The sequence below is a fragment of the Rattus norvegicus genome, chromosome 20, assembly GCF_021556685.1.
Source record: "Rattus norvegicus strain SHRSP/BbbUtx chromosome 20, alternate assembly SHRSP_T2T, whole genome shotgun sequence".
NCBI classification, from domain to species: domain Eukaryota; kingdom Metazoa; phylum Chordata; class Mammalia; order Rodentia; family Muridae; genus Rattus; species Rattus norvegicus.
The window spans coordinates 27,147,656-27,174,812 of record NC_141553.1 but is presented as its reverse complement, the minus strand read 5'-3'; the positions used below and the strand labels follow the sequence as shown (position 1 = coordinate 27,174,812).

Below are 27,157 nucleotides of genomic sequence, written 5' to 3'. Positions count from 1 at the left end.
CCTGTGCCAGCTGTTTACCACACTTCTTTGCATATGACTTCTTGAACTAGACAGGAGTTCTTTGTGGGCAGCAAGAGGTTATATATCTCGCCCATCTTTGCAAGCTCAGCACCCTACATTTTACAGACGCTAATAACTGTCTCAGCTACCAACGAATAACTTGGCTGTGGAAATCAGCCTCAGAAATAACCTGCATTGACCTGTACCATGTAATACATGCCCTCACTATTTTCCTCCCACACAGTGCCAAGGTTGGCAGCTCAGGCAGCCATGCTGTGATTAGATCTAAAAGAGGTCTATGTGGTAAGGAACTTTATGGAGACTCTGCACAGCGGCCTGCAAGGCACTGAGGCATAGTGAAATTGTGAATGGTTTCTTTAGCATCACCAAGACTAAAGAGGCTACAGTTGACTCTGCATGTAAATTGGCAAACAGCACTGCTATCAAGAGATCATCAGCCACAGCTACCTGAAGTACTCCTGACTTCTGGAATTCTTTGGCTTTTTTTTTGTTGGTTTTTTGTTTGTTTGTTTGTTTGTTTTTTAATGAACGAAAGTCACAAGACAACTTGCAGGAATCAGCTCTGCCCTTGCATGATGTGAGTTCTACAGACTGAAGTCAGGTTATTCCACTAAATGGCATGTACTGAGTCATCTCCCAGATTTCTTTTCTTTTTCTTTGGCAAACTCCTCAGTGTTTTATTTAATTTTTAAAATTTTAATATAGGATCGTACTGAATTGCCCAGGATGAGGCTGAATTTGATTTCTATAGCAGAGACTTAGCCTTGAACTTACAATGCTGACCCTCCTACCTTACCTCCCAAGTCGCTGAGATCACAGGCGTGTAGGAACAGGCCTAGGATTTCCCATCTTTAGAAACTGTGCATTCATTTGAAGTTGTTGCAGGTTGAGGATAGCACTGGATGGCTAACATATAAGATAAAATGAAACACAAGTTTTACCATCTCCAGGGCTCCTCGAATGATCCCACAGAGTAAGTTGCAGTAGCACAGTGCAGATCGCCCAGCAGGCAGCTCTTCTATGAACTCTGCCAGAGGATTCTTGTGTAGAATCAGGGAAAATTCATTTCTGCTTGAATTGTGGCAGGTCACACTCGGTGTAGTTCCCAAGTACATCTTGAAAGCAACCTGATAAACACAGAGAAAATTATAGCACTTAGCCTCAACAGAAGCTTATACAGACAAGCCAATAGCCTATGCCGGGCATCACAGCAGTGCTGTTTGCCAAGCTGAGCAGCTAGTCAGGATGTCTGGGATCACAGTTTTCTTTGCAGTTTCCTGGCCATGTGCGACTCTTAAATTATTTTTTTTATTTTTATGGAATATTCTAAAGTTCTGGGTTTTGTGGAACAATATGGTAAATCTACATTATTTCTAGCCAGGCATGGTAGCACATTCCAGCCCTTGGGAGGCAAAGGCAGGTAGATTTCTGTGACTTTGAGGCCAGTCTTGTCTACAGAGTTCCAGGATAGTCAGGTCTGTTATACAGAGGAACCCTGTCTCAAAAACCAAACCAAACCAAACCAAACCAAACCAAACCAAACCAAACCAAACCAAACCAATCCAAAAAGACAAACAAAATTAATCTAATAACCCTTGTAAAAAGCACATAGGCTTTAGGATGTTGAGAACCAAAAAGATCATTAATCATTAACACAGCAGCATGGGATATACCACACTGGTCATGGTAGGATGTAAAATTCAGAGTTAGAAGTGATCCTGTGTTTCACAACAGGGCTAGGGAGACCATGCTTTGGGCAGATTAGGCACAAGAGCATGTTTTTGGGCACACAAAATTATCATAATCATACAATAGATGTCAACTCTTTGAGGAGGAGCAAGGGAAAGTGGACAGAACAACATAAATGCGTAGTAAGTGAGTTGTCAAAAGTGGCTGCTGTGGCCAGAGCATGGCAAATACATAGGAGAATGCCAGCAGCAAACCACTGAACTGAGAACGGGACCCCCGTTGAAGGATTCAGAGAAAGGACTGAAATAGCTGAAGGGGCTTGAGACCCCATAAGAAAAACAATGCCAACCAACTAGAGCGTCCAGGGACTAAACTATTACCCAAAGACTATACATGGACTGACCCAGGGCTCCAACTGCATATGTAGCAGGGAATTGCCTTGTTGGGGCACCAGTGGAAGGAGAAGCCCTTGGTCCTGCCAAGGCTGGACCCCCAGTGTATGGGATTATTGGGGGGCAATAATGGGGGGGATGGGGAGGGGAACAGTCATATAGAAGGGGAAGGGGAGGGGTTGGGGGCTGATGGACTGGAAACCGGGAAGGGAATAACATTTGAAATGTAAATAAGGAATACCCAATTTAATAAAGATGGAAGAAAAAAATTAAAAAAAAAATCTAAATACAACTGAAAAAAAAAAGTGGCCGCTGTGGTACAGGGCTCAAAGAACCCTACAACCTAGAAACAGGAGAAACCTTAGCCTCCTTCATTCTCGTTTTTTTTTTTTTTTTCCAATCTGCCTTTATTTTCAAGGCCTGCTGAAGCAGCTTAGGACTCACTTTGTTTTGAAACATTATTTCACATTTGATTGTTTGTCTGTTTGTATATGTTTATGTGGATAGCACACAGTCAGAGAACAGCTAGTAGCTGGGTCTCCCCTTGAACTGTATGGGTTCTGAGGCTTAGTGAAAAGGTCCTTTACTCATGTAGCCATCTCGCCAGCTTCTCTCTTTCTTTTAAAGCTCACAAATGTATAATCTGCTATTTAGAGAAGTGAGAAGACCAGCCAAGACTGCAGCCTTTTAGTCCTAGTCCAAGGCACAAATCCTTTCACAAAATACCTAGGCCAAGTTGCTTTAGCCTATCTATGGAAATCTGACAACTGGACATGCTGACGTCATTCACAGGGGTTAATTAACTTAATTTTTAAATTAAGAGCAGTGTAGGAGAGAAATGGAAGCAATTTTCTTAAATTACCTACAATGTGAACTACAAAAAGTTTCATTCATGTGCTTATTGGTTGATTTAACAGACAGGAGGACTGTCTATCTTGCACGATCCTACCACAGCACAAATTCAGTAGCCCCCTGCAAATCAAACTTTCAATTGAGTTTCCAATCTATGTGTGACACCATGTTTAGTCCTAGAAAACGAGAGCCTGGGGTCAGCTAGCATTTGCTAAGTGAACAAAGTGGGGTGTAGAGGCCCTTTAGACAGAAACATGTTCTTGTATGAACACTGAGGTTCAGTAATGGCCCATATGGCCAATTGGTGGGAGGTTTGGAGCCCAGAAGATAGCCTAATGCAGATTTGGCATCTGTGTTAGAAGGATTGTCTTTGTGACTCCCCCTCCCACAAAAACAAAAGAAAGAAAGAAAGAAAGAAAGGAAGAAAGAAAGGAAGAAAAGGAAAAGAAAACTTATGATATATGAATCAAGAAGTTCCATGAAGAGAAATGAGGACAAAGGAGAATGTCTCCTTTTCTCTAAAAGCCTGCATAGTTATTAGACTTCCCGTATAATTCCACCCTCAAAACGATGTTTCAAGTCTCTAATGAAGAAAGCCCTTTCAGGAAGCCAGAACCCCTGTCTACTAAATCTTAGGGCATAGAACATAAGAAGAAACCTATTGTGAAACAGGGGTCTGGAGATTGGCTTTGGCTACTAGTCGGTTGCTGAAATACATTTCTGGAACCACTGGAAAATGCTTTTCTATGCTATAAATTGAATGAGAATTTTCGATTTGCAATCAAAAGCATATGCAAAGTTACTAAAAGGAACCTTCATTTACTTTTCAGTGTTTTGGTCTACCCTCAAGTGTCAGCAACCACCAGTAGGAGGCATTATCTGAACGCTGTTGGGAAATAAAGCATTCCTGGGGAATGACATTGTTTTCTTATCTGACTGGATGCAGAGGAGGACTGTTCTTTCAAAAGAGCTCCACCCTCAGCCACAGCCATAGTTGCTGTGTTAAAACCAAGGCAAACGTCTTTTCCTCTTCGTGTGTGTGTGTCCGACATGGATGCTTTTCAGAGCATTTTAAAATTCTTTCTTAACCAAAAAACTGCTATTGGTTACAGCTTCATGGCTTTGCTCACCGTGGGAAGTGAACGTCTCTTCTCCCTAGTGGCATTTAAGTGCCCCTGCAGCATTGAGAACACTGCATATGGACTGGTTTTCCTCTTTGCCCCTGCCTGGGTGTTACTGATCCTTGGATTCTTTCTGAATAACAAGGCCTGGAGGCTCTTCACTGGTTGCTGTATGAACCCCAAAAAAATATTTCCTAGGAGACGCTGCTGCCGCTTCTTCTACGTCCTGGGCCACATCACACTGAGTTCACTGGTGGCTCCGGTGATGTGGCTCTCTGTGGCTTTGCTTAATGGGACGTTTTATGAATGTGCTATGAGTGGAACAAGAAGTACAAGACTCCTGGAGATGATTTGCAAGGGGAAGCCCAAAGAGTGCTGGGAAGAACTGCACAAAGTCTCTTGCGGTAAAAGTAGCATGGCAGCCATGGACAGTGAAGAGGTGAGGCTGTCTCTGCAGGCCCAGTCTCAGGTAAGGACAAACACGCCATTTGCTCGCAGTGAGAACTGCTCTGTCTTCCTTTTATCAGGCAGTCTGAGTCTTACCAGGATATTTTGACACTAAGTGGAAATAGGAACATGATGTAGCAGTAAGAGAATCTCAGGAAAAGCTTTTTAGGGACAAGATGGTTCAGTAAAATTGCTGATTGGATTGTGTAGTATCCATTTCCAAAGAGAAAATATCCTTTGGGTTATGCATATGTAAATACTTAAGTGCTCAAAACTATCTCTCTGGGTTGACTCTGTAAATAATGCAGAACACAAAGTCATGCACTGAGTGCTAACCCCGAGCTGTAATTAAGCAGCTTCTATCAATAATTTTTTTCAAGCTGGTGTCTCAGAAAACACAGACACATCCTATTCACCCACTGAAATATTGCTGAGCCAAATCACCGACCACTTTTCAAAGTAGCATGTGTGTGATTAGCATAGGGATTTCCTTGAGTAACCACAGTGGTAACTGGTATTTCTATGCGTGAATGATGTCAGGATTGAGAGTTTCCCAAATAAAATGGGACTGTGAAGTCTTTAAATGGTCTTTGGTAAAGAAGGCCACATTCCCCGGGGAGTTAATGGCTTTTACTCTCTGTGCTGTATGACTAAGGAAGTTCTCACGCTACTTTAGAAGCTCAGAATTTGGAGAACTGTTTTCCTTGTGGGCAGTAATTTCCAGCTTTAACTAATCAATACAAGGAAGGAACTTGTTATCTTGCCAAGTATCTGAACACAGATCCAGGTGCATAGTCTTGCAATGAAGTTGATTTTTCTTTTTTCTCTTTTTTTTTATTTCTGAGGTCAAAAGAGGTAGGAGTAAGTCAACAGAGTCATCCTTTCTCGGGAATAGTGTTGAGTTCTGGGTAAATGCACAGGCACACACTAATTTTACTCTTTTTAGCAAGGACTGGCCCTTACAACAGACACATCATAGCGAAGTTGGCTTCTGCTTTGGAATACCAGTTACTACTGTGGTAACTCAAGGAAATCTCCATGCTAATCACACACATGCTACAATAGAAGATGGTTACTAGTAAGGTTATATTCTTCATAAACTAATAAGTCAAAGAATTTCCCTTAATAAACTCCTTTGTTTAATTCATAAAACATAGGGTAGATCGAACATTTAAGGCTTCTCTGACTGCCTTCCACCTTTTGTTGAAGGAAGGTATTCATTACTAATGTTATGATAGTGTGAATGACACATGGCTTACCTCTGTATGCACTGAGCTCCATTCAGTCAGTGCCAACCCCAAACACTCCTCATTGTTTAAGCTCCTCTTTAAATATAAGCTCAAAGAAAGCATGCACATCCGGGCATAGCTGAGACTGGACACAAAGACCTGTTGATACTCCAGTAGAATGAGAAGGACCTACAGGAAGATGCTTACGAGATGTGGCTGAAAGGAGGTATAGCAATAGCAGGTGCTGACCATGAGGTTCAGACGGCAGCAGGCATCACACAGTCCAAAACAATAATTGGGCATGTGGGCGGAGGTGGAAAAGTGCATTCATTCACGGGTGGGGCAGAGCAACAAGAAACACAGCTGGATGACTCTCTGCTCTTAAGGAAGGTGGAATGGAGTTGTGGAAAGAGCTCTGTCATGGAGTCAGCTGGTGTTGAATCTTGACGCTGCCAATCCCCGGTCTGTGATGTCCAGCTCTGAACCCCAATTTTCTCACAGTAGGGGACAATAACACCTATTGTGGAAAGTTATTTAGACATAATGGACATAAATAGTCATGAAGCTTTTAGAACGTTATTAAGCATTCCAAAGTGAGAAAACAGCCAGGATTTGGGGGAAGAGACAAATAGAACAGAATTAGGGGCTGGGATGGGCACAATCATAACATTCTAGCTGGATTCTAGGAGCCGTGAATCTGGAAGGAGGAGGACAAGACTCACCAGTCAGGTGAGAAGGAAAAGAGTATGAAGCTGATCATATAGTTTCTAACTCATCAGGATTAGCTCAGGTAGAGGAGAATGGCTTTTACAAGAAGCCCAGTCATAGGGAAGAAGAGGGGATGCTGAAAGAAAGAGAAAGGTCCAAGGAGTCAAACACAAGCCCACTGGTGACTGAAGCTGAGGAGGAGGATTCTCACACAGTGTGACTGGCCCCTCTGGGTTATCATAGAACAGAAAGAGATGCCGGAAAACAGGTAGATAATCGGTAGAATTGATTAGCTTCACACAAAATACTCTCTCCAATGGCTAACTTTGATATTATAGTAGATATTATAGTACAGGTAGTACCTATGGTGAGAAGAAATTTGGGTGGTTGACCTAAGGAATGTGATTTATATAAAGGCTGAGACCCCTTAGTATCTATATTTCTGGGCCAGAGTTTGGGAACCACTGAGGTAAAGCTAAAGTTCTAATATGAGTGGACCCATTTGCAGAATATTGTTTTTGTTCTCAACTAAGCTCATGAGCTAAGGGTCCTTTGAACTGAAATCAGGAGATGCTTACAAGAAATATGTTAGTTACTTGAATATAAAGTTAATTCAAATTATGAAAAGTTAAACTGGAACCACTCTGGAAATCAGTCTGGAAATCAGTCCTCAGAAAATTGGACATTGCATTACTTGAGGACCCAACTATACTTCTCCTGGGCATACCCCAAAGATGCTCCAACATACAACAAAGACACATGCTCCACTATGTTCATAGCAGCCTGATTTATAATAGCCAGAAGTTGGAAAGTACCCAGATGCACTTGAACAGAGGAAGGGAAACAAAAAATGAGGTACATCTACACAATGGAGTACTATTCAGCTATCAAAAATAATGACTTCATGAAATTCATAGGCAAATGGGTTGAACTAGAAAATATCATCCTGAGTGAGGTAACCCAATCACTGAAAAACACACATGGTATGTACTCACTGATAAGTGGATATTAACCCCAAAGCTCGAATTACCCAAGATACAATCCACAGACCACATGAAGTTCGAGAAGAAGGACAACCAAAGTGTGGATGCTTCACTCCTTCTTAAAAGGGAGAACAAAAATATTTATAGGAGGGGATATGGAGGCAAAGTTTGGAGCAGAGACTGAAGGAACAGCCATTCAGAGCCTGCTCCACAGGTATATATAGCCCATATATATACAGCCACCAGAACTAGATAAGATTGAAGAAGCTAAGAAGTGCATGCTGACAGGAACCTGATATAGCTGTCCCCTGAGAGGTACAGCCAGAGCATGCTAAATACAGAGGGGAATGCTAGCAGCAAACCATTGAACTGAGAACAGGATCCCCGTTGGAGGAATTAGAGAAAGGATTGAAAGAGCTGAAGGGGCTTGCAACACCATAAGAAAACAATGCCAACCAACCAGAGCTTCCAGGGACTAAACCACTACCCAAAGACTGACTACCCATGGACTGACCCATGGCTCCAACTGCATATGTAGCAGAGGATGACCTTGTTGGGCACCAATGGAAAAATAAGGCCTTAGTCCTGCCAAGGCTGGACATCTCAGTGTAGGGGAATGTAGGGGAGGTAAGGAGGGGAAGTAGATGTGGAGGGGAATGGGATAGGGGGCTTATGTCCTGGAAACCAGGAAAGGAAATAATATTTAAAATGTAAATAAAATATTCAATAAAAAATTAAAGAAAATCTAGTAACATAGTTAAGAATAAGGCACAGGTTATATAAAATGTTAGAATTATTTAAACAGCAATTTTCTCTGAGATTTCCATATTCATTATATTCATAATGATAAAACAAAAATAATGTTGGAAATGTGCTATGTGTATATTGTCTAACTTATAATCCACTTTCTTTGAAATTATCAAGTCTTGGCTTAAGAAAATTATAGCAATAAAATTTTTGATGATTTTAATAAAAATAATTAAAAATAAAAAGTTAAACTGGAGGCAACAAATTTAGAAGATATGTTAACTATAGACATTTGCTTTTAAAGTAAAAAAAGAGGATCATTCTTATTTTAAAAAAGTTTGCTTTTTCTAATTTTAGAAATTAAAAACAAATAATCCTTAAAGTTACACCCGGACATCTGTCTAACAAACTGATCAAATGACCACTATGACTCATTAGAAAGAATTCTTTCTTCTGCTGATACTATCTTGATGTGCTTTAGTAATAAGTTATTAAACAGCCCTTCTTCCCATTTTTCAGCCTTCCTGATTTCCTTTGCAAAGCAACAATGTTGAATATAAAAATGACTATCGAGTTGACTCTCTACTTTGACATCAAAAAGCATTTAAAGTTAAGATGAATAATTTCAAATGTAATGGTAGTAATGATTACAGTATTAATATTGTCCTGTAAGCTATCCACCTCCCTGAGATACCATTTTGCTTTTCTGTGTCCTCAATATTTCTTTTGCTCTTAAGATTCTAGGATGGTGCCTGATTTGTTCAGCATCCTTCTTCTCCCTGCTGACCACTTGTTATGCACGCTGCAGATCTAAAGTCAGCTATCTGCAGCTGAGTTTTTGGAAGACATATGCACAAAGGGAGAAGGAGCAATTGGAAAACAAACTCCTGGAATATGCCAACAAGCTGAGCGAGAGGAACCTCAAATGCTTTTTTGAAAACAAGAAGCCAGATCCTTTTCCCATGCCCTCTTTTGCTGCCTGGGAGGCTGCATCCGAGCTACACTCCTTCCACCAAGACCGTGAGCACTATAGCACCCTCCACAAGGTGGTAGATGATGGTCTGGAACAAACTCCCCAAGAGGAAGAGACGACAATGATCCTTGTGGGTACCGCCCAGAGTTTATGAATCATCCACCATCCCTGGCTCAGATATCCAGTGGTACACTCATTCTGAGTTGAATCTTCTGCTGTTTCCATGACAACCTGAGTCTCTGCATTTTCTTACCATTAGAGCTTCTTTAGACGATAATAACACAGTTGGAAACTGTTCTGAAACCTCCAAGAGCAATGTCTGGATGTGCTCAGACTGATGCTGAGTGATGACTGACTCAGGGTTGTGCCCAGGAGGTCCAACAGTTGGTCCAAGTTCTAAGATTTTATGACTCAGCCCTCAAAGTTTGGCATGGTGGTCTGCCACTGTTTGCAAGCATTCGGGGAGAGGTCTGTGCACAGTGGTATCCACACTGTGGCCATCAGGATCCCTTTCAGAAATATATCCAACACCTTTTAAGTTGGAAGGAATTCTGCCATTTAATTAACATTCCTTTCTATAGAATACCTCCATTCCCAAGGCTTAGTAAACTGAAAGAATATAATGTCTAAACATCAGAGGTTCCTGCATTTTCCCCAATTTCTGAAAGTCTGCCTGGGGACAGGGCTGCCTCATGACTGCTGTGGGTGGTAGGCGCTTAAACCTTCACAGGACAATTTCTACATTCAAAAGACAACCACATAAGGCTTACATACAAGACTGTATTGATATAAAGACAAATACATTAATATTGTATATTAAAGTAGTTTTTTTCAACAAAAAATCCATTCTTTTTCTGTTTTAAAAGTTGAAAATCACTTTCATGGATTCCCACTAAAGTTTTTGGTCCAGGTCACAGCACCTGTTGTGTGTGGGTAAATCACAGTTTCTTTGGGCTACTATAACAACGGTCACACACTATGTGGCTTACAAACAATAGTACTCATAACTTGGGAGGCTAAAAATTCTGAGGTCAGAGTATAGCATAGGCAGGGCAGCATAGTGAGAACTTTTCTTCAGGTTGCTGATTTTTGATGCCCTATTGTGAGTTATGTGCTGAAAAGGGAAAATAAGCTCCCCAGGGCAATTTTTGAGGGAGCTCTGCCTTAGTGACTCCACAAAGACCCACCTAATGACATCACTTTCAAGGTTAGGCTTCATTATGTGAAGTTTAGAGGGATATAAACATACTATAGCATTGATAATGACTTGATAGAAGTCTTCAGAGACTGTCTACTGTAGTCTCAGCAAACAGCAGGAGAATCTGACAGATCCACATCCCTCAGAAAATCTTAAGATTGTGGTTTATAATAATAAATATGTTTTGCCTATCTTTGGTACAAAGCTTCTCGAACCCTTGGAGTTCTTACCATTTGGAATCATTACTTTTACTAATGAGGTGACTCCTGTATAACCAGAGAGATGGGATTGGCTGCCAGAAACAAGCATAATTTCTGCCTCATCCCACAACCTGCAGAGAACACACAGGGACTGAATACATGTTGATTTGATCCTGCAGGAATGTCCAACCTTTCTGATATCACAACACTATGTTGTCAGCTACAAAGTTCATGCTCCAGGAATGGCTGGACAATCAGGACACACACACACTCCATACTCACACACACACACACACACACACACACACACACACATACACACATACACACACATATACACACACTCCACAGCCACACACACACACACACACACTCCATACTCACACACACACACCAAACACACACACACACATATACACACACTCCACAGCCACACACACACACACATACACACACACATATACACACACTCCACAGCCACACACACACACATACACACACACACATACACACACACATACACACATATACACACATATACACACACACATACACACACTCCACAGCCACACACACACACACACTCATGTACACAGAGACACACACACAGACACATATACAGACACTACACTCATATACATACCCACTCATATACACACACACTACACTCATACACACACACTACACACACACACACTCATGTACACAGAGACACACACACAGACACATACACTACACTCATATACATACCCACTCATATACACACACACTACACTCATATACACACACTACACACACACACACACACATACACATTTACTCACTCCACATACACACTCACACACATACACTTTTTTTTTTTTATTAACTTGAGTATTTCTTATTTACATTTCGATTGTTATTCCCTTTCCTGGTTTCTGGACCAACATCCCCCTAGCCCCTCCCCTTCCCCTTCTATATGGGTGTTCCCCTCCCCCCTCCCCCCATTACCATCCCCCGCAACAATCACGTTCACTGTGGGTTCAGTCTTAGCAGGACCAAGGGCTTCCCCTTCCACTGGTGCTCTTACTAGGATATTCATTGCTACCTATGAGGTCAGAGTCCAGGGTCAGTCCATGTATAGTCTTTAGGTAGTGGCTTAGTCCCTGGAAGCTCTGGTTGCTTGGCATTGTTGTTCATATGGGGTCTCGAGCCCCTTCAAGCTCTTCCAGTCCTTTCTCTGATTCCTTCAACGGGGGTCCTATTCTCAGTTCAGTGGTTTGCTGCTGGCATTCGCCTATGTATTTGCTATATTCTGGCTGTGTCTCTCAGGAGAGATCTACATCCGGCTCCTGTCGGCCTGCACTTCTTTGCTTCATCCATCTTGTCTAATTGGGTGGCTGTATATGTATGGGCCACATGTGGGGCAAGCTCTGAATGGGTGTTTCTTCTGCCTCTGTTTTAATCTTTGCCTCCCTATTCCCTGCCAAGGGTATTCTTGTTCCCCTTTTAAAGAAGGAGTGAAGCATTCACAGTTTGATCATCTGTCTTGAGTTTCATGTGTTCTGTGCATCTAGGGTAATTCAAGCATTTGGGCTAATAGCCACTTATCAATTAGTGCATACCACACACACATATACTTATACACATTCACACACATACACACACATACAAAATGTAATGTAAATCCAAACACATAACAATAAGCATGGTGCTTTCCTGTGCCTGTGGGCTATTCTAGTTAGTAAAGTGACAAGAAGAAAGGGCTAGGAGAACCTTTAATGGGTAGCTGCACCTGGCACAACTTGTGAGTTGCCTGGGAGTCTTCTGCGTATGAGTTGTAACTAGTGCTAGGAAAAATTGTTAGGAAAAATGGGCTCTAAACCAGCTTGGGAGTTATGCTTGATTGTAGTTAATATTAGAAATTATTTGAATTATAGGACACTCAACTTACACTGGAGACGATATCAGTTTGAGAGGAAATACGCTACAAGGCTTGGAATATTAATACAGAAAGATAAATACAACATCCTTCAGGTTTCCAAGGAGCAGCAGTGTGTGCTGGGGATGGGGATACAGGGGTGAGACAAGGCAGAGGTGTCAAAATGAGGACAAGAAAACAGTAAATGAGTACCTCTCTGCAGCCATTTCTTGGCTATCTCTAAGTGTTTACTGAAATCTAGAAAGCAGATGGGACCCAGCCAATAGCCATGCATCTCTTGTGTTGGACCAAAGGCAGAGGCAGCAGTTCTAGCAAAGTAGCTTAGTTGCAGGAAGCTGAGGAGTAAGGGAAAAATCACTGGGGCATATCTCTGCCTCCCTCTACCTCAGGGCCTTTCTACATTCAACAAGCCTATACTTAGGATTATGGTTGCCCCATCCAAGGATATCCAAACTGACAAGCCTGTACTTTTTGCTTACTAAGCAGGAGAAGAGCTGACGCTCCTACTCTGAACAAGTCACCCTAAGATGAGTCAGGTTCTCTTCCTGACTCCGGGTCTGATTCCTGTGGTGTGCTATTTTATACAGGAGGCAAACAAGTTCAACACATCTTATCTATCCCCTCAAAAGTCTTGAAGGGGATGGGTGGAGACAGGGGAGCAAATTGGTATCTGTGCTTTAGTGTCCAGAGGGTGCAGGTCTCTGTAGGTGGGAAAACAAGATGGCCTGTGTAGAGAACTTTAGAAGTGTGACAGTTTGTTGCAGCAGGTGGGGAACCTCAAACTTAAGGAGCTTTTGTGAGGAACTTTCCTAAAGGAACAGGCTTGGGAAAGGCTCACAAACAACAGAGGCAAATAGAATGGGATTTCAGGTAAAGTGCCAGCCCTACTAATCCCACAGCAAATGCTAGGTTATCTACCTTGCCTCCTAATGCTGCATCCCTTTAATACAGTTCCTTACACTGTGGTGACCGCTAACCATAAAATTATTTCTGTTGCTACTTCATAACTGTGACTCTGCTACTGTTATGAATTGTAATTTAAAAATCTGATATGCATGATATCTGATATGCATGATATCTGACATTGACCTTAAAGGCTTCAGTTATTGCTCTGAGCACTTCAAAGTAGGAAAGACCCTTTTCCATAATCGGAGAATAGATACCTGGAGTTATCAGAAGGGTCCCCCTAATGTCTGCTATGAAGACTTGCTGTATAGAAACAACAGGAATGGAAGACATCTCAGGACACACCCAAGCCCCAGATCACTGCCTCTTCCACCTTCTAATTCCCCTGAAGCCAGAGCAACAAATGTGGCAGTTGCCTTCTTTAACCACTGCTGCTTTGCCGTATTAGGGAAAGGACTGTGAGCTCTGCCAAAGGACATATGCCTCCCCAAACGAGGGGCCGATAGGAGAACAACTAAAAGATGCTTGACTTTCATTTTGTCCATTTAAAGTACCGCATGAGAAACTAATCACAAATATATAAAGTTCTCTTGCTCCATACACCACAGCTTTCTGCTCCAATTAAATAAATGGAGTAGTTTTAGGATGCATTCAGCTTATTAATTTTCAATAGAAGTGGGGAAAAAGTATTTAGCAAAAATTAAAAATAAAATAAATATAAGCCTCAATAGACAGATAATTAAAGAATTCTGCATATTATACATTTAAATCACAAAATTTGCATATTTGTTCTCAAACTATGTTTTTAAGGTATATATTATTATTATCCTCTACCTGTGAAACACCATTGGATGTGTATACGTCTAGTAGGAAATTTATGAAGCAATCCACTTGAAATGTGGGTTCGAAGCCCAGTGTTTCAATAGTTTATCATAAAAACTAATTAAGGTTCTAGGAGTCACCAGATGGTCAAAAACTTACACCTTTTCTCCCACAGTTCATTTTAGGTATTTCAATTATTGTCATTAACCTTTTTGCCATTATAACAAATGTCTGATTTAAGTCCACTTTCAAAAGAATAAGACTTATCTTGGCTCACAATTTTAGGAGTTAGCATTCATGACAGACTTGTCCCATTTCAGGCATGTGAGAGGGCAGCAAATCACACAAACCTCATGGCATAACAAAGCCACTTAACTCAGGAAGAAATAGAGGTAAGGAACAATGGCTGTGACCCCCTAGTTCTCCCACTGTACCCCACCTCTTCCCAGCATCACCTCCAAACAGTGAAAAACTATAGACAAGCCTTTGAAGGACACTTACTGGACCTTTGAAGGACACTCTGACACTTTGGATGCAGATCATACCATAGTAATATTATCATTCTTAGATTGTTGTGTTTCTACATTCTCTAAGACATATTTCTTAAATTCGAAAACATTTCCCTCTTTGTCTTCTGTTGTGCACGCTAGAGGATATTTAGTTTCTCTATGAGCAAGACTAGGATTTATCTATTATCTCAAAGCCATTAAGAAAAAGAATTTTTAAAAAAAGTAAAAGAATTAAGAGATCAGCATGTGGGGCTGGATCCAAAAACTCTATGTGTGTCCATGAGTCTTTGTGTGGTTTAGGTATAGTGTAACTGTAGCTTCAAGAAGGAATTGGATAGTGTTTCTTCTACTTCTACTTTGTAGAATAGTTTGGAGAGTATTGGTATTTGGTTTTCTATAAAGGTCTGATAGAGTTCTGCACTAAACCCATCTGGTCCTGGGCTTTTTTTGGTTGGGAGATTTTAATAACCGCTTCTATTTCTTTAGAAGGTACGGGACTGTTTACATGGTTTTTCTGATCCTGATTTAACTTTGGTACCTGGTATCTATCTAGAAAATTGTCCACTTCATCCAGATTTTCCTGTTTTGTTGAGTATAGGCTTTTGTAGTAGAATCTCATGATTTTTTGAATTTCCTTAGTTTCTGTTTTTATGTCTCCCTTTTCATTTCTGATTTTGTTAATTTGGATACTCTCTCTGTACGCTCTGGTTAGTGTGGCTAAGGGTTTAACCTTCTTGTTGATTTTCTCAAAGATCCAGCTTCTGGTTTTGTTGATTCTTTGTATAGTCCTTTTTGTTTCTCCTTGATTTCAGCCCTCAGTTTGCTTATTTCCTGCTGTCTACTCTTGGGTGTATTTGCTTCTTTTTGTTCTAGAGCTTTTAGGTGTGCTGTCAAGCTGCTAGTGTATGTTTTCTCCTGTTTTGTTATGGAGGCACTCAGAGCTATGAGTTTTCCTCTTAGCACTGCTTTCATTGTGTCCCACAAGTTTGGGTATGTTGTGCTTTCATTTTTGTTAAATTCTAAAAAGTCTTTAATTTCTTTCTTTATTTCTTCCTTTTCCAAGTTATCATTGAGTAGAGTGTTGTTCATCTTCCGTGTGTATGTAGGGTTTCTACCATTTTTGTTGTTATTGAAGACCAGTCTTAGTTCATGGTGATCTGATAGGATGCATGTGATTATGTCAATCTTCTTGTATCAATTGAGGCATGTTTTGTGACTGAGTATATGGTCAATTTTGGAGAAGGTACCATGAGGTGCTGAGAAGAAGGCATATTCTTTTGTTTTAGAATAAAATGTTCTATAGAGAGTTGTTAAATCCATTTGTTTCATAACTTCTGTTAATTTCTCTACATCTCTGTTCAATTTCTGCTTCCATGATCTGTCCATTAATGAAAGTGGGGTGTTGAAGACTTCCACTATTATTGTGTGAGGTGCAATATATGCTTTGAGTTTTAGTAATGTTTCTTTTAGGAATGTTGTTGCCCTTGCCTTTGGAGTGTAGGTATTCAGGATTGAGAGCTCATCTTGGTGGATTTTTCCTTTGACTAGTATGAAGTTTCCTGCCTTATTTTTTGATAACTTTTGGTTGAAATTCAATTTTATTTGATATTAGAATGGCTACTCCAGTCTTTTTCTTGGGATCATTTGCTTGGAGACTTTTTTCCCAGCCTTTTACTCTGGTGAAGTGTCTGTCTCTGTCACTGAAATGCATTTCCTGTATGCAGCAAAATGCTGGGTCCTCTTTACATATCCAGTCTCTTAGTCTATATCTTTTTATTGGGGAATTGAGAGCATTGATGTTGAGAGATATTAGGGACCAATGATTATTGTTTACTATTATTTTGTTGTTAGAGGTGGAATTACGTTTGTGTCGCTATCTTTTTTTGGATTAGTTAAAAGAAGATTACTAGATTAGTTGCCCTCCTTGTATTAGAGTTTTCCATCTATTATCTTTTGTAGGGCTGGATTTGTGGGAAGATATTTTGTAAATTAAGTTTTGTCATAGAATATCTTGTTTTCTCCACCTATGTTAATTGTGAGTTTTGCTGGATAGAATTGCCTGAGCTTATTTGTGTTCCTTTAGAGTCTGCATGACATCTGCCCAGGATCTTCTTTCACAGTCTTTTTTGAGAAGTCTGGTGTGATTCTGATAGGTCTGCCTTTATATGTTACTTAACCTTTTTCCCTTACTGCTTTTAATACTCTTTCTTTGTTTTGTGCATTTGTAGCTTTCACTATTATGTGACAGGAGGAATTTCTTTTCTGGTCCAATCTACTTGGAGTTCTTTAGACTTCTTGTATGTCTATGGGCATCTCTTTCTTTACATAAGGGAAGTTTTCTTCTATAACTTTATTGAAGATATTCACTGGCCCTTTAAGTTGGGAATCTTCACTCTCTTCTATACCTATTGTCCTTAGGTTTAATCTTCTCATTTTGGCCTGGATTTCCTGGATGTTTTGGGTTATGAACTTTTGGCATTTTGCATTTTCTTTGACTGTTATGTCCACGTTTTCTATGGTATCTCCTGCCCCTGATATTCTCTCTTCTATTTCTTGTATTCTGTTGGTAATGTTTGTGCCTATGACTCCTGATTTTTTTCCTAGGTTTTCTTTCTCCAGGGTTGTCTCTCTTTGTGATTTCTTTATTGTTTCTATTTCCATTTTTAGATCCTGGATGGTTTTGTTCACCTGTTTGGTTGTGTTTCCCCATAATTCTTTAAGAGATTTTTGTGTTTCCTCTTTAATGGCTTCTACTTGTTTACTTGTGTTGTCCTGTATTTCTTTAAGGGAGTTACTTATGTCCTTCTTAAAGGCCTCTAACATCATCATGAGTTGTGATTTTAAGTCAGAATCTTTTTTTTCTGGTGTGTTGGGGGTGTTCAGGGCTTGCTGTGTTGGGGGAACTCAGTTCTGATGATGCCAAGTGGCCTTGGTTTCTGTTGCTTAAGTTCTTGCCCTTGCCTCTCGCTATTTGCTTATCTCTGATGTTAGCTGGTCTTGCTGTCTCCGACAGTCGGTTTACCCTCCTGTAAACCTGTGTGTCTTCACTTCTGGAAGACCAGCTCTCTTCCTGCAGTATCTGGGTACAGAAAGCTGTGGCACAGGGTCAGCTCGGGGTGCAGACAGAAACTGGAAGGATCCTGTCCCAGACTGCTCCTAGATTCCTGTGTCCTGACAGTTCTGCCTACCTCAGAACCAAAATGTTGGTCTTATCTGTGCTCTCAGCTGTGTCAGCACTTCTGGGAGTCCAGCTCTCTCCTTGTGGTATCTGGGTACAGAGAGCTGTGGCATAGGGTCAGCTTCCGGCACAGGTGGACACCAGAAGACATAGTTTTGATATAGTTTTTCTGATAGCAACCTGGACTTTGGCATTTTGAAAACTACCCACATGATTTTTCGTAGGGAATTCTTAGAATTCCTAAAGTTGTGATGTTTGCAGTACTATCTTGTTTTCAAAGAGTGACTCATAACCAGATTTTATATCCCTAGGTAGAGGAAAAACCCTAATTGGAGTTATTTGCTGATGTGCATTTTTGTAATATTAGGTTGTCAAAGTGATGCCATTAAATAAATAGGTAGGAAAAATAATTAACATGTTTATTGATTTGTGCTATATAGCTCAGATGGGTCTTAAACTAACTATCTCACCTTGTAACCAAAGCTGGCCTTGAACTTCTGGCCCTCTTGCTTCTATCTTCTTGGTTCTGGGATTGAAGACCTGCATTACCATACCTAGTTTTGTTTTGCGCCTTGGAGGTACCCAGTTCTAGCTAAGTTGAATTTGGATTAGTTTTGGCACATACAGATATCACTGTTCACAAAATCTGATATTGGAGTGTTAATTAGAGTTCTTCAGTGAAACAGAATCAATAACATTTATATGTATACATATATGAGAAGGTATATGAGAAGGTATTTGCTGTGGCAATTAGCTTACACAATTATGGAGGTTGGATAGTCTCACTACAGTCCATTTTCAAGCTAGAGAATTAGGGAAGTAGGGAATATGGTTCAGTTCAACTTCAAAAGCCTGAGAAACAAAGAAACTAACATTAAAACTCATTTTGAGGCTAAAAGACAGAGAACCTGAAGTTCTGATCCTGAAGGGTGGGAGATGAATGTACCAACTCTTCAGGAAGAGTGGGAAGAATTGGGGGTGAGTGTGTAATAAAGAGGAGGATGGCAGGGATTGAGGAAGAAAGAGATAGTAAGATAATAAAGGAAGAGTTAGAGAGAAAATACAAATCCACCCTGTCTGTCTTTTTGTATTATCCAAGCCATTAGTAGACTGGATGGTGATGAACCATATTAGGTGAGAGTGAACTTTCTTATCCAGTGAACTGATTCAAGTACTAGTCACACCCAGAAACACCCCCATAGACTTACACTACGAAATAAAGATTTGCCAAATGAGAATTAATCTTATCACATTGACATCCAATTTTAACCATTTTATATGGTAAATAAAATGGAATTAATAATTCTAGATGAAGAATGGAACTCCTTGATCCTGAGACTTGAGTGAATAACAATAACAAAGGCAAACACAATAGAACATGAAACTGGATCAAGGCAGAGTGTTACAGCTAGTTCTTTGGTGTTTTGAAGTGTCCAATGTTCTGCTAAAACTGATCACTATGTAAGAAGTGCAAATTTAGACAAGTGCAGAAAAAGAGACAGAGGGGGAGGAGAATATGGAGTAGGTGACACTAAGGGAAAAGGAAATTAACAGACCCAATTGTTCTAATTACTGAAAGCTGGATGGGAAGCCTGTGAGTGAAGAGGCCCTTTTGGAAAGTCTGGTCTTACTGTGAGAGAATAAAAAAGAATCAGGAAGCTTTAAAAGGTACTCATTGTAAGACCTTCACGTAAGCAGCATGAACCATACTTACAGATACGAGCTACTTCATATGAGTCTGTGTCCCATTGATTTCCATTTTGGAACATAGTGAGGTTCAGTAAATACTTACTGTGTTAAGTCACTAAGTTAGAGGGTAACCTGAAATAATACATGGCAACCTTTCAAAATAAAAAAAAACCAAAAAATATATAAAAAACTAGAAGCAAAATATAGCTTTCTGTATACAAAGATTCTCTTTTTCTTTCCCATTGGCATTTTCTTCTCTTAGGTTCCAAGTAGCACCATAACCCCAGATGTCATTTATTTAATGAACATGAATGAGTGCCTCTCCAAAATATCCCCACTGAAGCTTGAAATGTATTTCCAAATTATTTTTGGTTAAATTTTATCTGAAAAGATCACAGTGCTGTAGGCTAAATTCCAATGAAACTAAACATGATATTGGACCGGTAACACATTTAAGTTCTATTTGTTGTTAATACCTGGGTCAAAATGAGAGTGAGGGAAGTTACAGGCTAAGTTGATTTTGAGTAAGCTGGAGATAGATGGATTGGCCCTAAAGTCTTCCTTCTTGAATGCATTATTATCTCAGAACATCAGCTTCAAGGAGGAGCTTGTTAGAAGTTAGAGCCACAAGAAGATTGAAATAATCCCATGCAACCTATCAGATCACCACAGAATAAGGTTGGTCTTCAATAAAAACTAAAATGGTAGAAACCCCACATACACATGGAAGATGAACAACACTCTACTCAATGATAACTTGGTCAAGGAAGAAATAAAGAAAGAAATTAAAGACGTCTTAGAATTTAATGAAAATGAAGGCACAACATACCCAAACTTATGGGACACAATGAAAACTGTGCTAAGAGGAAAACTCATAGCTCTAAGTGCCTCCCCAAAGAAACTGGAGAGAGCATACACTAGCAGCTTGACAACACACCTAACAAACAAAAAGAAGCAAATACACCCAAGAGTAGACAGCAGGAAATAAGCAAACTGAGGGCTGAAATCAACCAAGGAGAAACAAAAAGGACTATACAAAGAATCAACAAAACCAGAAGCTGGTTCTTTGAGAAAATCAACAAGATAGATAAACCCTTAGCCAGACTAATTAGAGGGTACTGAGAGAGTATCCAAATCAACAAAATCAGAAATGAAAAGGGAGACATAAAATCAGAAACTGAGGAAATTCAAAGAATCATGAGATCCTACTACCAAAGCCTATACTCAACAAAACAGGAACATCTGGATGAAATGGACAATTTTCTAGACAGATACCAGGTACCAAAGTTAAGTCAGGATCAGTTAAACCATCTAAACAGCCCCATAACTCCTATAGAAATAGATGCAGTTATTAAAATCTCCCAACCAAAAAGAGCCCAAGACCAGATGGGTTTACTGCAGAATTCTATCTGATCTTCATAGAAGGCCTCACACCAATACTCTCCAAACTATTTCACAAAATAGAAACAGATGGGTCACTACCCAATTCCTTCTATGAAACCACAATTACTCTTATACCTAAACCACACAAAGACCCAACAAAGAAATGGAACTTCAGACCAATTTCTCTTATGAATATTGATGCAAAAATATTCAATAAAATTCTTGAAAATCGAATCCAAGAACACATCAACACTATCATCCATCATGATCAAGTATGCTTCATCCCAGAGATGCAGGGATGGTTCAATACATGGAAATCCATCATCATAATTCACTATATGAACAAACTCAAAGAAAAAAAACCACATGATCATTTCATTAGATGCTGAGAAGGCAGTTGACAAAATTCAACAACCCTTCATATTAAAAGTCTTGGAAAGATCAGGAATTCAAGGCCCATATCTAAACATAGTAAAAGCCATATACAGCAAACAAGTAGCCAACATCAAACTAAATGGCAAGAAACTTGAAGCAATCCCACTAAAATCAGGGACTAGACAAGGCTGCCCACTCTCTCCCTACTTATTCATTATAGTACTCAATGTCCTAGCCAGAGCAATCAGACATCAAAAGGAGGTGAAAGGGATACAAATTGGAAAGGAAGAAGTCAAAATATCACTATTCGCAGATGATATCATCCCAAACGTTTTACTAGAGAACTACTAACCCTGATAATCAATTTCAGCAAAGTGGCTGGATATAAAATTAACTCAAACAAATCAGTAGCCTTCTTCTATTCAAAGGATAAACAGGCTGAGAAAGAAATGAGGGAAATGACACCCTTCACAATAGTAACAAATAACATAAAATACCTCGGTGTGACTCTACCCAAGCAAGTGAAAGATCTGTAGGACAAGAACTTCAAGTTTCTGAAGAAAGAAATTGAAGAAGATCTTAGAAGATGGAAAGATCTCTTATGCTCATGGATTGGCAGGATTAATATAGTAAAAATGGCCATTTTGCCAAAAGCAATCTGCAGATTGAATGCAGTTCCCATCAAAATTCCAACTCAATTCTTCACAGAGTTAGAAAGAACCATTTGCAAATTCATTTGGAATAAGAAAAACCCAGGATAGCACAATCAATATTCAGCAATTAAAGAACTTCTGGGGGAATCACCATCCCTGACCTCAAGCTGTATTACAGAGCAATAGTGATAAAAACTGTATAGTATTGGTACAGAGACAGGCAGGTAGATTCATGGAATAGAATTGATGATCCAGAAATGATCCCACACACCAATGGTCATCTCAATCTTTGACAAAAGGAGCTAAAACCATCCAATGGAAAAAAGACAGCATTTTCAACAAATGGTGCTGGTTCAACTGGAGGTTAGCATGTAGAAGAATGCAAATCGGTCCATTCTTATCACCCTGTACAAAGCTTAAGTCTAAGTGGATCAAGGACCTCCACATAAAATCAGATACACTCAAGCTAATAGAAGAAACAGTGGGGAAGAGCCTCGAACACATGGACCCTGGGGCAAATTTTCTGGTTTATGCTCTAAGATCAAGAATCGATGAATGGGACCTCATAAAACTGCAAAGCTTCTGTAAGGTAAAGGACACTGTTATTAGAACAAAATGGCAACCAACAGATTGGGAAAGGATCTTAACCAATCCTACAACAGATAGAGGGCTTATATCCAAAATATACAAAGAACTCAAGAAGTTAGACCGCAGGGAGACAAATAACCCTATTAAAAATGGGGTACAGAGCTAAACAAAGAATTCTCAGCTGAGGAATACTGAATGGCTGAGAAGTACCTAAGGAAATGTTCAACATCCTTAGTCATCAGGGAAATGTAAATCAAAACAACCCTTAGATTCCACCTCACACCAGTCAGAATGGCTAAGATCAAAAATTCATGTGACAACAGATGTTGGCAAGGATGTGGAGAGAGAGAAACACTCCTCAATTGTTGGTGGGATTGCAGACTGGTACAACCATTCTGGAAATTTGTCTGGAGGTTCCTCAGAAAATTGGACATTTTACTACCTGAGGACCCAGCTATACTTCTCCTGGGCATATACCCAAAAGATACTCCAACATATAACAAAGACACGTGCTCCACTATGTTCATAGCAGCCTGATTTATAATAGCTAGAAGCTGGAAAGAACCCAGATGCCCTTCGACAGAGGAATGGATATAGAAAATGAGGTACATCTATACTACTCGGCTATCAAAAACAATGACTTTATGAAATTCATTGGCAAATGGATTGAACTAGAAAATATCATCCTGAGTGAGGTAACCCAATCACTGAAAAACACACATGGTATACACTCACTGATAAGTGAATATTAGCCCAAAAGCTCGAATTACCCAAGATACAATTCACAGACCACATGAAGCTCAAGAAGGACCAGCAAAGTATGGATGCCTCACTCCTTCTTAAAACGGGGAACAAAAATATTTATAGGAGGGTATATGGAGGCAAAGTTTGGAGCAGAGACTGAAGGAACAGCCATTCAGAGCCTGCTCCACAGGTATATACAGGCAAATATATACAGCCACCAAAACTAGATAAGATTGATGAAGCTAAGAAGTGCGTGCTGACAGGAGCCTGACATAGCTGTCTCCTGAGAGGGTCAGCCAGAGTGTGACAAATACAGGGGCGAATGATAGCAGCAAACCATTGAACTGAGAACGGGACCCCCAGTTGGAGGAATTAGAAAAAGTATTGAAAGAGCTGAAGGGGCTTGCAACCCCATAAGAACAACAATGCCAACCAACCAGAGCTGCCAGGGACTAACTCACTACCCAACGACTGGGCTGACCAATGGCTTCAGCTGCATATGTAGCAGAGGATGGCCTTGTTGGGAACCAATGGAAGGAGAAGTCCTTGGTCCTGCCAAGGCTGGACCCCCCAGTGTAGGGGAATGTCAGGGTGAGGAATGAAGTGGGGATGGTTGGGGAGGGGAGCACTCTTATAGAAGAAGGGGAGAGAGATGGGATAGGAGGCTTATGTCAGGGAAATCAGGAAAGGGAATAGCATTAGAAATGTTAATAAAATAATATCCAATAAAAGAAAAAAAAGTTAGAGCCACACTCCACTCCTGCTGAATCCAGTTTGCTCTGAAAACATGTATTTGACTCCTATTCAAATTAAATTTGAGCTTAAAGGTTTCTCACACTCGGCTCATGTTGACATCATCTAGCTAAGTAAAATTTTGAGTTTCTCTTCCAGAGGACCTAGTGACATTTTTAGCAGTTCTCTGGTAATGCTGATGTCACTGATTCAGTAGTCACGTTTTGAGAATCAAGATTCCGAAGTATGGAGCCAGTCATGCTGGAGAAGGAGATTAGCCAGAATTCATAATTTCAGATTTTTGCCCCAGACCTACTCACTCAGACATCTTTGTTATCTCAACCTACCCAAGAACTTTGGGGTCATTCCATTTGTTCAAAGCTATTCTTGATGCTCTAGGCATGTTTTATGGGCTATCTCACGTAAGTTTCTTGCAACAGTTATTTGTCAGTATTCTATGTTGCTGTTCTCAATGTTGTCTCGTTCCATTATGTCTCCAAAGGGGTTGTTATCTGAGTACACAAAAGCTGTTATTCTATGCTATCTTATACCCCCTTTTGATCTTTTTGTTGCTTTAGGTAGTGCTTTTCAGAACTAGAAAAAAAAAGAAAAAGTTTAACAACGCCTAATGACATAATGGATGTCAGCAAGAAGTATTAAATTCTAAACTATTAGGTGAAAATAAGTGAGTCAAATCCTGTGCAACTCGAAGCCCCTTATCTACATTCGCTTCCTCAAAAACAGCAAGCAGACAGTTGATATCTTGTGATGCAGGATAAAAGTAAGCGCACAGTACCCCCTGGGAAGTATTATTTACTAAAGCGCAAAACCAGAAGATAAACAAGCATCTAGAGAAAACTACTAGTTTATAGGAAATGTTAGCAAAACACGGCAGTGCATTTATTATAATAAAGAAGCAACCAGGAGAAGTCCAATTTAGATTATTCACTATGCATTTGGGTCTGAAATGTCTTCTAAAGACCCCTGTACATAGGTTTTCCGCTCATGGTGGTGTTGGAAAGTGGAGAAACTTTAGGGAAGCATTTCTTGACAGTCTCTGAGGGAATGCCCTTGAAAGAGATGTTAGGACTCAACACCTGATATATCCCTGTTAAGAGCACAATATTTGCCTATACTCTCAAAGGTGACCTTTCATATTAAACATCTACAAATGTTTCTAAAAAATGCTTTCAGACAGGGACATTTCTGTTACAAGATCTGCTCTTTCAGGCTGGAGAGGCACGTCTTTTCAAGCCTCAGGAAATTGACTGGGTAAGTGCCCTGCTTATGCTCTCGCTTTGTATCACTCTGAAGAACTCCACAGTTGGTTCTTTGATTCAGAACCAAACTACTGCCTCATTCCTGTTGGTATTTCATTAAATTAATTTTAAATACTCAGCTAGTTTTGAGGTGTTGTTTTTGTATTTCACTTAAATTCCAAAAGCATACCATGAGGCAGAGTGTTCCTGTTTCCATATTTTCTTAGTACAAAATACATTAAAGTTCAGACAGTTTATTGTTTATTGTTGTAACAGTTAATAAATCCATTGTTAAGGTATGGGAAATGAACTGGAACCCATAATTTTCTGACTGCTAACACAAACACTGCCATTTCACAATGATACCTTTAACAATGTGTGCTCTGATTTGAAATAGGAAAATACTGAATTAGTACATGTCTCATTCAGCTACCTTAATTATAGGCAGCAGCCCATGGGTTCCCCGTGAGCCTACTTTCTGGTATGTTCCTGGGAATAAGTGTCTGCCTTCAAGGGTCGTGGACTCTGGTGGGAGCACTGGAGCCTTCTACATCCAGTGTCTGGACATCTGGGGCAGCTGTGCTCAGCTCAGCTTCTATATATTAATGAGGTCATAGTTTCACTTTGTTTATTCTTGGTACCTTAGTTAAAAATTATGATTGCTAAGATTTACATTGGTGGGGCGTTCATAAAAGGTTTAGAATTCTTCCTAAACTTAAACTGTTGTCGGAACAGTTCATTTTTTATAATTTTCTAAACTTGCATCAATATCAATACCAGAAGAAAAAATATATATACATTATAATGAAAACAGATTAAATTAAATACCCTAATTGCATTTACTAGATCACTTCAAAGAAGAGGATAAAATGATTATATGATCTAACAAATGACTATAGGGACAAAACATCAAAATGTGATTATCCTTGGTAGAGTTTACTACCTAAGTCCTGGTAAATGGTGACAAGTTGTGTTGTAAATGCATTTGAGCCCTAGATGCCAACAGAAAGAAATGTAGTCTTCAGTTGTGGAATGCTGATGGTTTAAACAGGACAGGGTTATTACTCCCAGCGGGTTTATTGGAATCTGCATGGTGGGATGCGGAAACATAAGGGACAATGATCAGGGCTTTCCAAAAATTTACTTCCTTAAGCAGTTGGCTGACTCTGAGTTCACTTACCTTGCACATGAAGCAAGGCAGTTTTTTAAAAACTTAGTTTCTGAATTCATTTTCTAATAGTTTCCATGTCATTGGAGTAAGGGTGTAGAATACATGATTTATTTACCTTCTTGCTATCTGGAGATCAGCCCACCTCCCCAGTCAAGGAAGAAAGTGCTCCATTTTAACCAGCTCTTTAGCATGTCTCATAACTTTGGAATGTTTTCTCACTTTACTCCAGTGCACCTTATTCATTTTATTTTATTTGAAGAGTTTAATGGGCATGAATGAGAGTTCTACCTCATTGCTTACAGCAATATGAGATACAGTTGCTCTAAACCCTTCCTCTAAACACAAATGTTCATTAGAAATAGTCAGGGAACATTAACAATATTCTATTGCCTTTTTTGTATTAAGAAACCAATACTTCACTGGTCGACAGTTGGCCTTGAGCACCGAAATTTCTGTGATGCTCAGGAGTTTTAAAGAGCAGCTACTGCTGAGAACCGCTGCCCAGAGAGTCGGGAGAAGTCAGGGCACATCTGGATTGACCAAGTATTCCTTTTGAAATGACCTATCCAGACAATGAGTTGGCAGGGATGGCACAGAATTCAGTTGGCCTTTCTGATGCTTCTAATTCTTTATACTGAGAAAGTTCTGCAGGATTTCATTTCCCAGA

The 27,157-nt window shown here is 39.9% G+C and overlaps 2 protein-coding genes across 5 annotated transcripts in view; one reads left to right on the top strand and one right to left on the bottom strand.

Annotated features, from left to right (window-relative positions):
• The window catches only part of Trappc3l (trafficking protein particle complex subunit 3L), a 115,250-nt gene that overhangs the window by 6,300 nt on the left and 81,793 nt on the right, over nucleotides 1–27,157 (bottom strand). For all 4 annotated transcript variants that reach the window (XM_087596734.1, XM_087596735.1, NM_001432484.1 and 1 more), the window contains 1 exon segment: nucleotides 963–1,148. In XM_087596734.1, coding sequence (XP_087452860.1) covers nucleotides 963–1,148 — 186 coding nt within the window.
• On the top strand, nucleotides 3,898–9,976 carry Calhm5 (calcium homeostasis modulator family member 5). Its single transcript, NM_001024977.2, is given in 2 exon segments — nucleotides 3,898–4,544; nucleotides 8,927–9,976. Coding segments are annotated over 2 exon segments (930 nt in total). The 5' UTR covers nucleotides 3,898–4,004; the 3' UTR covers nucleotides 9,317–9,976.